General features: G+C 34.5%; 1 protein-coding gene and 1 non-coding gene across 3 annotated transcripts in view; one reads left to right on the forward strand and one right to left on the reverse strand.

The window, feature by feature from the left end:
• SP3 (Sp3 transcription factor) overlaps window positions 1-15,777 on the forward strand; it is a 65,246-nt gene extending 49,469 nt beyond the window's left edge. Inside the window, exons 5-7 of one of the 2 annotated variants that reach the window (XR_009564602.2) lie at window positions 5,666-5,858; window positions 10,140-10,261; window positions 11,429-11,568. Coding sequence is in view for 1 of the 2 variants with exons in the window: in XM_030851751.3 (XP_030707611.1) it covers window positions 5,666-5,858; window positions 11,429-11,625; window positions 14,014-14,330 (707 nt within the window). In the remaining variant the exon portion in view is untranslated. Of the gene's footprint in view, window positions 1-5,665; window positions 5,859-10,139; window positions 10,262-11,428; window positions 11,626-14,013 lie in introns of those variants that run through there. The other variant, XM_030851751.3, reaches the window with a different exon arrangement.
• Window positions 4,751-4,857, reverse strand: LOC115851116 (U6 spliceosomal RNA). Its single transcript, XR_004038618.1, has one exon. It is a non-coding gene; the product is annotated as a U6 spliceosomal RNA (small nuclear RNA).
• Window positions 15,778-16,304: the final 527 nt, after the last annotated feature.

A 16,304-nucleotide genomic window follows, 5' to 3' on the forward strand; every position in this document is an offset into this window, starting at 1 on the left:
ACCTATTTTTTTGTTTTTTTGGGGTTTTTTGCGGTACGCGGGCCTCTCCCTGCTGTGGCCTCTCCCGTTGCGGAGCACAGGCTCCGGACGCGCAGGCTCAGCGGCCATGGCTCACGGGCCCAGCCGCTCCGCGGCATGTGGGATCTTCCCGGAATGGGCACGAACCTGTGTCCCCTGCATCGGCAGCGGACTCTCAACTACTGCGCCACCAGGGAAGCCCTGAAGACTTGTTTTTAAAGGTGTCTGTATTAAGTTGATAATGCAGGTTGGCAAAGAGGAATTATTTAAGATTTACTAGATGGGTGAAATTTATGATTAAGATTCTAAAATACCCCAGATGTGTATGAGCAAGAAAAATGATTAAAAATTGGGTATAACACTTCTTGGGCAAATAATTTATTGTCTTTAATGAGCACTTTGTGGTCCTGTCCATATGAACTGACTCTTTTTTGTTTTCAGTAAGTAATGCTAGAAAATTAAGTATCCATTTGAGTTAAAATTAAATTTTTAAATCTTCTCTCTATGTATTATTTGCAGATAGAAGGAGCATAGAGAAGTAGAGGGCAGAGTTTTCCAGGTAGATTATTACCTAGACTGGAAGTTCCTCCTTAAGGAAGGGTTTGTTCATTTAGTCAGATTGTATTTTCTGAGCACTTTTGAGTGAAGCATTTATTATCTAAAGGGATGTATGAGCCAGTAAGTAGAACTAATTCTACCATAAGCATGTATAAGGGAGATGACATTTGAACTAATATTGAAGGATAAGTAGATGTTGGTTACATGAAAAAGGAAAAGAGCTAGAAAACAGTCCAGGCAAGAGAGGCATATACTTATGGGTGTGACATTGAGAAAGGACATGGGTTCTGACAGTGATGAGAATTTCAGTATTTTAATACTGAAGTTGGAAGAGCAGTTGCGGCCAGATTGAGAAGGTTCTTGAGTACCAAATTAACAAGTTAGTACTTAATACTGTAGAAAATAGAGAATTAGTGCAGGTAATGAATCAGGAAAGTGATGCCATTAGATTTTGTATTTAGGAAGAAGATTCTGGAAGCTCTGTAGAAGTTGGATTGGCAGAAGCGAGACATGAGAGGCTGGGAATGGACTGACAGGACTCACCTGAAATTGATGGTTTGAGCCATTAGGTGGCTTGCAATTATCAATAAAGGGGGAAGCAGGAGAAGGTTTGGTGAGTGGACAAGATGTGTTCAGTTTGGACATGTTATGTTCTATGTGCCTTTGTTTTATTGGAATTCAATAGGAAAGAGAACTAAGTTATAAGTATCCATGGCCATGACACACTCTTTAAAGATATTTTGTAGGTTCCAGTTAAGAGAATTAACAATAGGAGTAGGAATGACCTGTAATATCGTTATCCCCTCAGTCAGGTTGTATTTCATTCTTGCCCTCTCTCATCAGTTGCTTTATTTGTTCTCTACGATTTCTTTAAATCTTCTCTCTCTCTAGACTCCTTTATCTGCTCTTAATATTATTCTGTCGTCCTTTTTCCTTGTTGTCTTGTCACAAATAATGTAAGATGAGTAGCTTTAAAAACATCTGACAAAATTCCTCGTTTTATGGACTTAAAATTTATCCAACTCTGGATATGTGCTATCCATATGCTGTCTTTTATTTAACTTGTAAAAAAGCTAATACTATGCGGTATTTGTGCATATATTTAAATGTCTTGTCATAATGATGCAGGTGGACACCTGATTATAAAGGAACAGAGGTCAGTACTCATTTATGTTGTGTGTTTGGATGAATTTTATACATATCTAATTCTTCATGCTTTCACTGAGGAAATAGAAACCATTTCCCCTTAATTTCTAGGCATCAAATTCTCTCTGCCTCTGGGGTCTAGCACAGTTCATGGCACATAGTAGCTAATCACTTATTGAATGAATGTGCCTATATCTTTTCTTCCCTCATGTAATAGAGGAGGTGGCTGTGCTCCAGCAGTTAAGCCTGTAAGTGCTATGGCTCATCATCTCCTCCTGACTTCTTAGGGACTTTATTCTTGTGTTTTCAGTCTCTCCCTCTATAGTGGATCTTTCTCATGAACATTTACACATGTTCAAGTCTTCCCTGTCTTCAAACATAGAACAAAACACTTCTTCCCCCAGACTCTCTTTTTTGGTCCCCTTTAGCCTGTAGTGTCATGTTTCTGTCTCCCTCTCAAGCCAGACATATCTGTACTTGTTATTAAACACTTTTTCACTTCTTGCCCATTTTCTTAGTTTCCTTCTTGAATTTTCTGCAGTATTTGATGTTGACCACTTTTCCTTTCTTTAATGTAGCACATTTTTCTGGGTACGCCTTTCCTGCACAGGTTCATCCTCTTCTGCCTGTTCCTTAAATGTCTGCATTCCTCATAGGCTGCTTTCTCTTCTCATTCTACTTATAGTCCTTGAATGATCTAACCTACTACTTTGGATGCACTCCATCTGTGTAGATCCAGCTTTTTTACTGTTTTGTCTCACAAGCTGTTCAGACTCTGACCAGCAACCTTGAATTAACTGTCCTTCTTTACCTCCACCTGAACCTTCTCCAGTGTTTCCTATTGCAGTGAATGGCACCACCATCTACCCTGTTGCCCAGGCCAGAGTGCCCTCTCTTCCCATTTCCCCCCTTGATTCTTAGTTGTAGTTTTTCTGATAAAATAAATTAATTTTAAACTGTTAGAGGCATTTTTCTTGGTTGCACATTCTAGTTTTCATTAGTATAAATTCAGGAGCTATTAGGGCACATTTGATTTCTTTAGGCTATTTTTGGCTCCAATTATTAGTGACTGGTGTAAATCTAAAATAAATGTCCATTAAGATTTTTAGTTTACATAAATCAAAATTAAAATTTGTAGGAATTTATGTTTTATCAAAGATGATTATATTCAGTGTTTGTTCTAAATCATGTATTGTGGGGGTTTTTGTTTTCATTTTAATTTTTTTTTATTGGGGAATAGTTGCTTTACAATGTTGTGTTAGTTTCTGCTGTACAATGAAGTGAATCAGCTATATGTATATATATATCCCCTCCCTCTTGGACCTCCCTCCCCCGCCCCCAATCACGCCCATCTAGGTCACCACAGAGCACCGAGCTGAGCTCCCTGCGCTATACAGCGGTTCCCATTAGCTGTCTGTTTTACACATGATAATGTGTATGTATATGTCAGTCCCGATCTCCCAGTTCATCCCACCCTCCCTTACCACTCACCCACCATGTCCACACGTTTGTTCTCTATGTCTGCATCTCTATTCCTGACCTGCAAATAGGTTCATCTGTACCATTTTTCTAGATTCCACATATATGTGTTAATATACAGTATTTGTTTTTCTGACTTACTTCATTCTGTATGACAGACTTTAGGTCCATCCACACCTCTACAAATGATCCAATTTTGTTCCTTTTTATGGCTGAGTAATATTCCATTGTATATATGTGCTGCATCTTCTTTATCCATTTGTCTGTCGATGGGCATTTAGGTTGCTTCCATGTCCTGACTATTGTAAATAGTGCTGCAGTGAACATTGGGGTGCATGTGTCTTTTTGAATTATGGTTTTCTCTGGGTATATGCCCAGTAGTGGGATTGCTAGGTCATATGGTAGTTCTATTTTTAGTTTTTTAAGAAACCTCCATACTGTTCTCCATAGTGCTGTATCAGTTTACATTCCCACCAAACAGTGCAAGAGAGTTCCCTTTTCTCCACACCCTGTCCAGTATTTATTGTTTGTAGAGTTTTTGATGATGGCCATTCTGACCAGTTTTGATCTGCATTTCTCTAATAATTAGTAATGTTGAGCATCTTTTCTTGTGCCTCTTGGCCACCTGTATGTCTTCTTTGGAGAAATGTCTATTTAGGTTTTCTGCCCTTTTTTTTTTTGCGTTACGCGGGCCTCTCACTGCTGTGGCCTCTCCTGCTGCGGAGCGCAGGCTCCGGACGCGCAGGCCCAGCGGCCATGGCTCACGGGCCCAGCCGCCCCGCGGCATGCGGGATCCCCCCAGACCGGGGCACGAAGCCGCGTCCCCTGCATCGGCAGGCAGACTCTTAACCACTGCGCCACCAGGGAAGCCCTCTGCCCATTTTTTGATTGAGTTGTTTGTTTTTTTGATGCTGAGTGCATGAGCTGTTTGTATATTATGGAGACTAATCCCTTGTCGGTTGCTTCATTTGCAAAACATTTTCTCCCATTCTGAGGGGTGTCTTTTCATCTCGTTTATGGTTTTCTTTGCTGTGCAAAAGCTTTTAAGTTTCATTAGGTCCCATTTGTTTATTTCTGTTTTTATTTTCAGTACTCTAGGAGGTGAGCCAAAGAAGATCTTGCTGTGATTTATGTTAAAGATTGCTTTTCCTCTAAGAGTTTTATAGTGTCTGGTCTTATATTTAGGTCTTTAATCCATTTTGAGTTTATTTTTGTGTATGGTGTTAGGGAGTGTTCTAATTTCATTCTTTTACAAGTAGCTGTCCAGTTTTCCCAGTGCCACTTATTGAAGAGACTGTCTTTTCTCCATTGTATATTCTTGCCTTCTTTGTCATAGATGAGTTGACCATAGGTGTGTGGGTTTATCTCTGGGCTTTCTATCTTGTTCCGTTGATCTATATTTCTGTTTTTGTGCCAGTACCATACTGTCTTGATTACTGTACCTTTGTAGTATAGTCTGAAGTCAGGGAGCCTGATTCCTCCAGCTCCGTTTTTCTTTCTCAAGATTGTTTTGGCTCCTCGGGGTCTTTTGTGTTGCCATACAAATTGTAAAAGTATGGAATGCTTCATGAATTTGTGTGTCATCCTTGCACAGGGGCCATGCTAATTTTTTCTCTATCCTTCCAATTTTAGTATATGTGCTGCCAAAGCTAGCACTCATGTATTGTTTTCTTTTTTTTTCTTTTAATTAGTTTTCTGAGTTGAAAAAACCTCTTAGTTTCACATAAGGAAATGATGTTATATCATTATCGATACAAAGAAAGATGTTTGGCTATGCTGACAGAACAATGTAACTTCCTGCCATATCCACTCTTCCTCACCATTGCATGCTCATTTTGTTTCCCAGTCTGCTTTATAATAAAACTCATTGAAAATAGAAACTCTCTCATACTTATGCACCTCCTTCCACAATGATATTGTGGTTGTGGCCATTATAGATTTTTAGTAAGGATTGACTTTAAAACTTAAGTTTATGAGTAATAATTTCATTGTACCTACTGATAGGCATAATTTCATTCCCATAGGACCTACATTTTGCATTCCCATAGTATCTACAAATATGCGTAATTGATACACGCTGTAAAAAAGAGGTTTAACAGGCATTAGAATTTGTTCTATTCTGAGTTGACCATTGATATATTGACTATTTGAACAATTACAACTGAAGTTTCAGATTGTTTTATGACTCAGCTTGCTCAAAAGAAATTGGCTTTCTTAATGAATTTTTAAAAGCAAGCTCTCATGGTGGCTTTATTCTCTTTTTGGCTTAATCTCTGATATTTAGAATAAAATAGATTGTTTTAAAAGAATAATCCACAACAAGGAGCAATGATTATGCTCCACAAACAGATGATTTTTTACTTTTACATAGTATTTATTCATTTTACCTTAGAGAGGCTCAGATCTCATGCTATCTTTTTGGGCCAGTGGGCTGCTTCTCATCTGTATTTGTTTTCTTCTTTAGATATTAGGATCAAGGAAGAAGAACCTGATCCTGAAGAGTGGCAGCTCAGTGGTGATTCTACATTGAATACCAATGATCTAACACATTTAAGAGTACAGGTGGTAGATGAAGAAGGGGACCAACAACATCAAGAAGGAAAAAGACTTCGAAGGGTAGCTTGCACCTGTCCCAACTGTAAAGAAGGTGGTGGGAGGTATGCACACACGAAACATACTTTTCTTTTTAGACTGTTAATATCATCACCCTAATTTTTGAAATGCTGCATGCCATGTCACTTAACTAAGGGAAATTATTCATTACATGATCATCTTGTGTGTTTGTCTGTATGAGTGTGGCAGAAAAAGTTAGAGAACAAAATATATGAAATCAAATTTTCAGTTCTAAATGCCTGTTTTAAAAAAACTAAAATTACTTAGTTTACTTAAAAAAAAAAAGTATAGTAAGATGCCATTTAACAGGCCCATATTGGATATTAGTCTGTTTGCAAACCAGCAATGGATTTGCCTAAATACTGATTAAAAAGCTGATTCTTCTCTACAGTAGAAACTAACACAACATTGTAAAGCAACTATACTCCAATAAAAATAAATTTTTATAAAAAGTTGATTCTTAGCTTGAGAATAGCAGTTATATAATATAAGTTCAGAAATTGTTAATAAAGCATAAGTATTTTCCATTTTCAATAGAAATGAATAATAAGCCTTAATGATGGAATTTTTTAAAAAGTGGAACTGTAATATCTCCATTCAGTGTTTTCAGAAATATTAAGAAATAATAACATGACAGGAGTAAACTCAAAACAGATCAGTAATTACATTAAATGTGGATGGATTAAGCTTAATAATTGAGAGATTGACTCTCAGATCATATTTAAAAGACATAAAGCCCAGCCTTATATTGATTATAAGGAACATCTCAAATTGGTGCAGGAATGTTGAAAGTAAAGGAATGGAAAAGACTTATTAGGCAAACGTTAACAAAAAGGAATCTTGGACATGGTAAGATTAAGGTGAAAATATCAAATGGATAGATAGGGATATATTTCTTTTTTTTTTTTTTGCATTATGCAGGCCTCTCACTGTTGTGGCCTCTCCCGTTGCGGAGCACAGGCTCCGGACGCGTAGGCTCAGCAGCCATGGCTCACGTGCCCAGCCGCTCCACGGCATGTGGGATCTTCCCGGACTGGGGCATGAACCCGTGTCCCCTGCATCGGCAGGTGGACTCTCAACCACTGCGCCACCAGGGAAGCCCAGTGATATATTTCTTAATAATATGAAGTTTTCACCAAGAAGATTTAATAGCCATGGTACCTTTTCCCCACAACTTTGAAATACATAGAGCAAAAACTGATAGAACTCTAAAGACATTATAACCATGTCCTCTAGTCATAGTGAAAGACCTTAATATAACTCTCTCAGAAATGAACTATTTAAATAGACCAGAAAAAAAAAAAAAAAAAACCCCTGTTAATGAACTTGACCTAGTAGAGCCTCTCTGCCTTTTGAGTTGTTTTGTACATTGGCCACCCCATTCACAATGATAGTAATGACTAGTAACTGTTAATACTGAGAGCTTACTGTGTTCTAGATGGTCTTATAAGTGAGGCATGGAGAAGTTGAATGATTCTTTACAGCATACACAGCTGGGATTTGGACCCAGTTTCTTATCAAGGCCTTAACCACTGCACTGTACTGCCTCCCAGGTGAATTTGCTTCTTCTCCATCTGATCCTTAGGCATTTGTATTTCCTACTGGTAATTATTCACTTGTTTGAAGTTTTACTTATTCTTTGAAATGTTTTGGTCAATTTAAATAAGTTAGTGTGGAATTCTGGTTAGACAACTTTTCTGAAATTTACTCTCATTTTTACGGGAACTTTCAAGATAAATTTTCATGAAAGTCAAATGTAACTGAGGGTCAAGGCCTTGCCTGTATTTTGCTTATTCTTTTCTTTAAATTGAAAATCTTTTAAAATTATTTTTATTAAATTAATACATGTTCATAAAAATTCAGAAATATAGAGAAGTTTTAAAAGAATACCAAACTTCCACCCTACTTCAAGATGACTATTGTAACATTTTTGTATATATCCTTCCAGACTTTACTCTCACTGTTTTATGTGTCTGTTTTTCTTTTGAAAATTTTTGTGATCATATTTCCAAGTGTACATAGAGTTTGTATCCGTTTTTTATGACTGTATGGTATTCTATGGTATGGATGTGTAAGAATTTAACAACTTTTGGGAGTTTATTGTTGAAATTCTAATTCTTACACATATATCTTTGCACATCTGATTATTTCATCATTATAAGTTGGCAGTGGTGGAATTGTTTTATCAAAGGGAATTGTCTGCTAGAAAGGTTGTATCAATTTATACTCCCATCAGTGGTGTATGAGAGTATGTTTTCCCACACCCTTGCCAACAATGGATTTTATAATTTTTAAAAACCTTTTAAAGTCTGAGAGATGAGAAGTAATTCCTCACTATTGTTTTATTCAGTATATTTTTGTTACTTTATTTGAACATTTTTTGTTGTGTTATTTTACCATTTCAAAATTTCTTTTGTGAATTATTTCTTTGTCTTTTGTGAATCTGTTAATTTGTCTGTCATATGTGCACATATTTTTTTCCAGTTTTACATTGTCTTTCAACTTTGTCAGTGGTTTGCAAAATGCATTTATTTACACAAGTAAAGAAAGTTCTCACTTAAAGCTTGCAAACCTTTTTTTAAGCACAAAATTTTTAGTTGAGATGCATTATTATCATGCTATTAAAAGTCTTCCTTAAACTGAGGATTATAAAAATACTCATATTTTTCCAGAACTTTTGTGAGTTCACTTTTTAATAACTTATTCTAACAATTAAAATTGAAGTTCTTAAGAAAAACAACTGTTGTTTCTTAGAGCTCATTTGAACAAAATTCAACTAATATACTCATGATAGGCACAATTGTATCATTGACAGTTGCTGCATCTAATTAATAGAAGCACAACATATAGTAAATCCTGTTCTGCAAAGGTGAGGTAGGTGGCACTTTATACATTTTAGAATATTAGCCTTTCCGCAACAGTATTCTTTTAAAAAAATAATAGTACGTATAAAGTGGCATCTTTAGAGAACTAAATTTTATTTTTTTACCTTTTTGAGCAAGGTGTAAAATATAATTAAATATTTAAAAACTGTATTCATTTGGGCATTTAGCCAATATTTATTAAGCAGAACCAGACTTCAGAAACTTTATACTCTAGTGGAAGAGACAATTTTATAAAGTAAAATAAATTCTAAAGGCGTTATTGTTATATAGGTTTTGTGTGGTTTAGACAACCTCAATCCAGTTTTAAAAAATTTAAGTTAATTTGTAAAATCTGTTTTCTTCCCTGTTAGCCTTTCAGTTTGTGTTCCGTTTCTCCTGTCCCAAGCAAAAGACTCAATTTACTTAACTTTTCTTAATCCCTCTACTCAGAATTTAGCTTTATTTATTGTGTCACTCTGTCTTTGCATTATTAAAATTTTGGGAGCAAGTTTAAGCAGTCAAGAAAATGAACTTAAAATTGTTAGTTTTGTAAGATCATGTAATAGGTATTAGTGGTGTAACTATATAAATCAAGAGGAAAACTTACGGTAATCTTTTACTACTTGAAGTTTGTTGATAAATTCACTTCAGTTCTCTTCCTTCACATCACATGCCATAAATCCATATCTGGCATATCTAGATCTTATCTTGAGTAAAAAAATTTTTTTAAAATAAAAACTTGGACCTCGGTATTGGACTTTTTCCCTTATATTGTATATTTTTGTGTGCCCCGTCTCCATTTTTTTTTCTTAGTTGCCTGTCCCATTTTCAGACAACGAGTATGTCTTGTTACCTTATAATTCAGTTGATGAAAACATCTTTCCCTGGATTTTTGGTTCTTTGGGAACTCATATTTGTTGCTGTAATTTGTTATAGTCTTGTGCTTTGTTCGTGCTCTCAAAGCTAAATTTTGCTAAGTTAGTAAAATAGCACTTTTGAATTTATAAAAGCACATTGATTCACCTGAGTGGTAGGATTAGAAGAGAGGCAAGAAGATAAGAGTGTAGAGTGAACTGAATTGGGTTCTCTGTGAAATTGCTATGGTGAACACAATATGTAAAATCGGTTTGTACACCAATAGCCACAGACATTGCTCTTTTTCTTAGGGCCATTTAAGAATAAAACAAATTTAAAAAGCTAAATTAAATGGAAATATTATTGGCTTTGGTTAAGACTTTGGCATTGCAGGTGAGCCAGCAAAACCTGTTTCACTCAACTCAGCTCTTTGAAGAGAGTAGAAATTGGGGGTGGACTGGAGCAGAAACTAGAATTGTGTTAGATTATGACATCCTTGCCCTTGAGACAACAGCATGACTCCTCCTTGTCTTTACTTATGCTATTCCTCTGCCTGGAATGCCTTCCCTCCTTTCTATCTAAATCCTACCCACCTCCTCCACGAAGCCTTCTCTAACTACTGGAGCCCACATTGATGTCTCCCTGTTCAGAACACCTATGGCATCTAACAGCCAGCACTGCACCGTTTAGCACTGTTTGTCCTATGGCAATTTCACATGCTACTGAGTGTGAGTACATTAAAATATAAATGTGGGGAAATATGCATTTTTCCAGTAAAATTTGAAAAACGATAGGTATATTATATACAGGAGGATTTGCAGGCTTATGGAAGGTTTACAGGCTATACCTAGACTGTGAGATTGTGGGAGGAGGGGAAGTTGGGGGGGGTCTTAAATGTACCTTTTTGTAATCTCAGAGAAACTGCAAAGTTTATATAATATGATTTTGACAGTTGATGAGTCTAAAATGTCATTTTTTTATAAACTCTTTTTTTTATTCAGTAACTAGCCTTTTTTTTTTGAGGTTGAGTAATAACATTTTCTATAGTGTTTAATATGATTTGAATATCAGTTCTGGAATCAAAATCGTTTTCTTCTCGCTTAGGCTAAGATACCTGTGTTCACCCATCTAATAAGCACATATCTTCTAAACCCTGTTCTTGGTATCAAATACTGAAATGTAACAGATGTCAAATTTTGCAATGTGGAGAAACTGCATTTTATTATTTCTCTGATTTATAATTTTGGGTATCTTTGCATGGTTAATAGGGAATTTTAACTGTAAAGATAATTTTAATTTATTTCATGTAGTTCTAGGGATCTAAGACAATAGCTTTGTCTAGATTTTTTTCTCTGATTTTCTCCAAGTCAGTGTATATTCAGGGTGTGGCCATACAAATATGTGAATAAATAATGCTTATATCATCTTAATTTAAAGTCTTCTTAAGGTACCTTAATTGTACCTATGATTAGTTATGCATTTATTGTTGGTTTATTTACTTTTTAAATTAGCTGACATCATGACTTTGAATAGGCCATTTAGTTTCTGGTACAACTAATTTAATCGGATTGGGCCTATGCATAGAATTTGGGAATGGTTCTGACCGAATAATAAATAACTTTACTATACTCTTTATGTATGAAGTGTTCTTTTAAATTATATATTTCTTGAGCATATTTACATTTGGACAACACTCACATTAGTTGTGGAGTAAAATGAATATGTAAAACTTATTAATTTTTCTTTAAATTGATTTTAAATGGTCTTGGTTTCTGATTGACCTCACAGTGATAATGTCTTCTATTTGAAATTCAACATGGGGAGTATGATATGAGTGATAATGTCCATTTGAATATTTTCATATAAGTATATATTATTCTGTGTGTGTTTTTTAGAGGTACCAATCTTGGGAAAAAGAAGCAACACATTTGTCATATACCAGGATGTGGTAAAGTCTATGGGAAGACCTCACATCTGAGAGCTCATCTGCGTTGGCATTCTGGGGAGCGCCCTTTTATTTGTAACTGGATGTTCTGTGGTAAAAGATTTACTCGAAGTGATGAATTACAGAGGCACAGAAGAACACATACAGGTTACTAATATTTACTTTTAACAGATAAAAATTAACTGTAAGGCTACATACTACCTTGAAATTTTTTTTAAGCATACCTTACTGAACTGAATCTTTAAAAATATGACCAATTACATCATATTTCTATCTTCAGTAACACCAATTTAAAAACACTAATTCCAAACAAGTCAGTATGGCTTATTTTATAAAATAATGTTTCATTTTATGCAGACTTTGGTTAGCTTTTGTTTTCATATTATTCAGTGTCTTAAGCCACATTTATCTCATCATTGTTAATTATGTTAATGTTTTAAATTAGTTGTGTGTTTTTACTCTTGATCATTATCTTCTTCTTCCTCCTTAACACTGTAATAAATAATAATTCCTTTTCCTCTGATAAATTCAGGCATTTCACCCTTTCTTGTTTTAATGTGTGTGAGGTAAGCAAAAGATATTTCACTGAGGAATAACCAAGGCATTGTTGATGTGAAGACTCTTTCATTTAGTTGTTTTAACACATAGTGTTGTGTGGTTGTTACATGAAATGGACCTAGGAATGACCCAAATTGAATTCTAACTTAATATAACATATACAGATATTTTTCTTCTACTGCCATTAATGATCAAGTTGTTCATCAGTCTATGCTCAATACTGAAGAATTGAAAAATATATAATGCATTTACAAAGTTTAGAGAGCTTAGAAGAAAGAACTATGGTGAAACGGTGGACGATATGGATTTTGAAGTCTCTTAGATCTAAATATATAAAATAACCCATGAAGTATGTAGTATTATGTTACATGCTCTCCTCGTTTTAATTTCTGTCTCATCAGGTAGGTAGACAGATGAGCTTAACCTGTTTGAAACTGCAACGGACAATATAAGAAAGTAGATAAAGTGTGCTTGGAGGCAGAGATCATTATTGTTGGGATAGTAAGGCATTTTTGAGCATGGCCCTATAGTAGAATTTTCCTCAGTGGAATTTGATCAGCAGGATATAAAAAGAAATAATGTAAAAGGGAAAAAAGGTCTATGATCAAATAAGTGTAGGAAACACTGTGTTAAAGAGGGTTACTATACAAGTACCTTCAAGGAATGCCTCTTAGGACCTTTAATAGAATGTTAATGAGCACTGTACATCTCCCAAGTCGCGGGAGGTAGTGGCAACCTCTCATTGTGCCATTTTGCTATTTTGCCATGGAGTATGTCTCAGGACTAATGTTCCAAGAGAAGCTTTGGGAAATACCTTCCCAGAAGAATAGAATAGTATATGAATAGAAGAGGTGAGATCATTTGTCACGAGTGAAGATGAGATTTTATTTAACACATTTCTGTTACGTAGGATTGAACCACGTTATAGAAGTCATTGGAAGTTAGGTAATGGAGAGTCTGAACTGTTTAGTTATCTGCAGGTTACTCTTGCATTCCCATACCACTTAGTACAGTGGTGAAGTTTTGTACTGTAATAAAATTTGGTATTTAAGGAAGATTTGTCTGGCATTGATTTGTTGGATTGGAAAGGGAGAGACTAGTGTGCCATTGTAATATAGTTCAGGCATGAGGTCTGATGAGGACCTGCTGAGAGGAGAGGTGCTGGAACAAGAGATACGTAAGAAAGACATTTTGAAGAAAATAAATTAAGAAAATACTGGATTTGTTTATTGGTTGAGTTCTCCTTAGATTCCTTGTAGGTTGGCCTTTTGCCTTATCTTCTACTAATTGTCTTACATAGTAGGTCTTCAACATAATAGAAGTTCTGTCTGTCTTTTGTATTTAAAATAAGTATTTAAGCTGGGAAACAAATTTAGGCATCATAGAGTCTTATTAACTTTTAACATCATGATTTATTAGGCTTGCTCTTGATTATTCCAGCTGAAATCAGGTCATCTGGCCATCTCCATTATTCTTGGGACTACTCAGTCTTTATTAGACTTCAAGCTTGTGTCTTGGCTTTAATCTAGAAGTACTCTGTAGTTACTTAAATTCACATTTAAGAGTTGAAGGTTGAGTATCAGGGATCTGACATGTTAATAATACCTTAAATATAGCTTAAAACAGTGTATTTTTCTTTAGAGAAGTATGCTACAGATAGTCGTTTTTAAGCTGGTATTTTGTAACAGATGTTTCAAAACTATTAGCATAGTTGAGGTATTAAATTCTTACCTGAATATCAGTGTATAATAAGTTTGAAGATTGCTTTTCATCCAGAAATAAAGGTGACATGTTTATTTAGGGGAAAAGTATTCTATGAGAGAAATCTTGCAGGGACAGCTCATGAAGCTAATATAGTTCTAATTGAACTCTGCTCCCTGTCCCTGTCTGTCAGTGTTGGCTTATTTTCTTTCTCAGGGAATGATGAGTCTATTAATGTTAAATTTAAAAGACTAAGTAACGTAATTTCTTCAACAGGTGAGAAGAAATTTGTTTGTCCAGAATGTTCAAAACGCTTTATGAGAAGTGATCACCTTGCCAAACATATTAAAACACATCAGAATAAAAAAGGTATTCACTCTAGCAGTACAGTGCTGGCATCTGTGGAAGCTGCACGAGATGATACTTTGATTACTGCAGGAGGAACAACACTTATCCTTGCAAATATTCAACAAGGTTCTGTTTCAGGGATAGGAACTGTTAATACTTCCACCACCAGCAATCAAGATATCCTTACCAACACTGAAATACCTTTACAGCTTGTCACAGTTTCTGGAAATGAGACAATGGAGTAAATATTACACAAATACTTATTCATCGTGGTTATTTTTATACAGTAGTGAGAAGAACATTGTTCCTAAGTTCTTAGATATCTTTTTATTGATGTGCAAAAATTTTTGGATTGACAGTAACTTGGTTATACATGACACTGAAATGCCTTACTTTGTATGATATTCCATAGTATATTAAAAATGGTAAAATTGCATGGGTTTTGTAGGTACTTTTGGAATCTAGAAGAAATGAAATTTTACCAAGTTATATAAAGAGAAAATTGAATTTAACAATGCGAATGGTAGTCTAACCAAATGCATCAATCCTGTGTGGTTTAGTGTAAAAATGAGAACATGTTGGTATTTATCTATTGTAAGATAAAAAAAAAAGTTGGTGGGTGAAAGAAATCATGTTATGATAAAAAAAATTTTTTGTAATTTTCTTGATGACTGGAATTTTTATTATGCATAACTGACAAATCAAGTTTCCAAGCAAATGTTACATAGTGTAGGCTTTACTTAGCTTATCAATTTGTCATTTTGAAGCTAATTATTTTAATTAGGTTAACTATGTACAATATTTTAAGCATTACTCTTGTAAGATTTTGAAAACTACATTTTAACATGGAACTCTAGGGATAGTCACCTTTTAAATCCTGTTGAAAAGCCATGTTTAAGATTTAATTTGCCAAAATAATGTCTTGTTAATATTCTTTCAATAACGAAGTTGGGCAATATAACCAATGTTTAAAAAAGTTTAAAATGTATAGGTTGAGGCATTTGGGTGGTAAGAAAATGTTATAGTGAATTATCCCTTTTCTTGAGTATTGGAGGACCAAAAAAATAAGGTGTTATTGCGTCTTAGCAGTGATTTTTTTTTTTTTTTTTGAATCCAATCTTGTTTCCAAAAACCACATGTCTGCCAGGGCCTTAAAAGCCATCATGTAAATTACCAGTAAAGTATAACATATGCAAACATAACAAAATCACTTCCATAGTGACGATACTCCAACCATATGGATATTAGTCATAGAGAACTAGAGGTTTTATGATATTTTTTTAAGTCTTTTTTTTTTTGTTTGTTTTGTTTTTGGTCTAGGTAGTCAGTCTGCACTTAAATATCAACCATTTTCCTTTTTTGCTTTTTCCCTTAAAATTTATATGTATCCAGTACATTTAATTGAGAAATGTATGTTTTTTATTATGCTGTATTTTCTTTTTATTTTTTAATTATTGTTTATATTTTCAATTATTAAAAAATGTACAAAATAAAGTTTCATTGCTGGTCTTGTAAGAGCTATACAATTTTCCAAAATGTATACCTATAACTGCAGCAGTTCACTTATTTCAAAAATTTGGGATTCTGTTCATTTGTTATTCTTAAGACCACCTCAAATTTAAAGGCTACCTTATTGTACGTTTAAAGTGTATTATAACAGTGTGGTAGTTAATAAAACACTATTTTTTTTTTCTTTTGAGTTTGTTGTATTCCTATGCATTTAAAATAATTGCAGTGGTATGGGATAAGAAAATCAGTGTGATTTATTTTTCTTAGCATTTTATTTGCAGATTCTTGATTTCAGATGCTGAGATTATTGTAAACAGGTATATTAAAAAGGGAAGAGTAGAGGCTCTAGCAGATTACTATTTTTTTTGCCTAAAAATGAACTTATTAAATAGAACTTTTGAAAAAAATCTTTTAGCCCACATTGATTCATTAGAATTTTATCAATCCATTTTGCAAACCTTATTTTTCCTTTGTTTGTTTCCCCTGTTAAAGCAATGCAGGATATTGATTTATCAAAAACTTGAGTTTACATGAAGATTCTTGAAAATGATAGCATAAGACAAGCTTTGGTAACCATGGCAAGAGTTATTTGAAAGGGTTATGTTTTTGAATTTATATATGTCTAATCATAAAGGCAGGGTAAGAGGGAAGGAAAAATTAACAGGATATTAATACGACTATTTTAGATATTTTAAAATAAAAAATCCAAT

Source organism: Globicephala melas, chromosome 7, assembly GCF_963455315.2.
Source record: "Globicephala melas chromosome 7, mGloMel1.2, whole genome shotgun sequence".
Taxonomy (NCBI): domain Eukaryota; kingdom Metazoa; phylum Chordata; class Mammalia; order Artiodactyla; family Delphinidae; genus Globicephala; species Globicephala melas.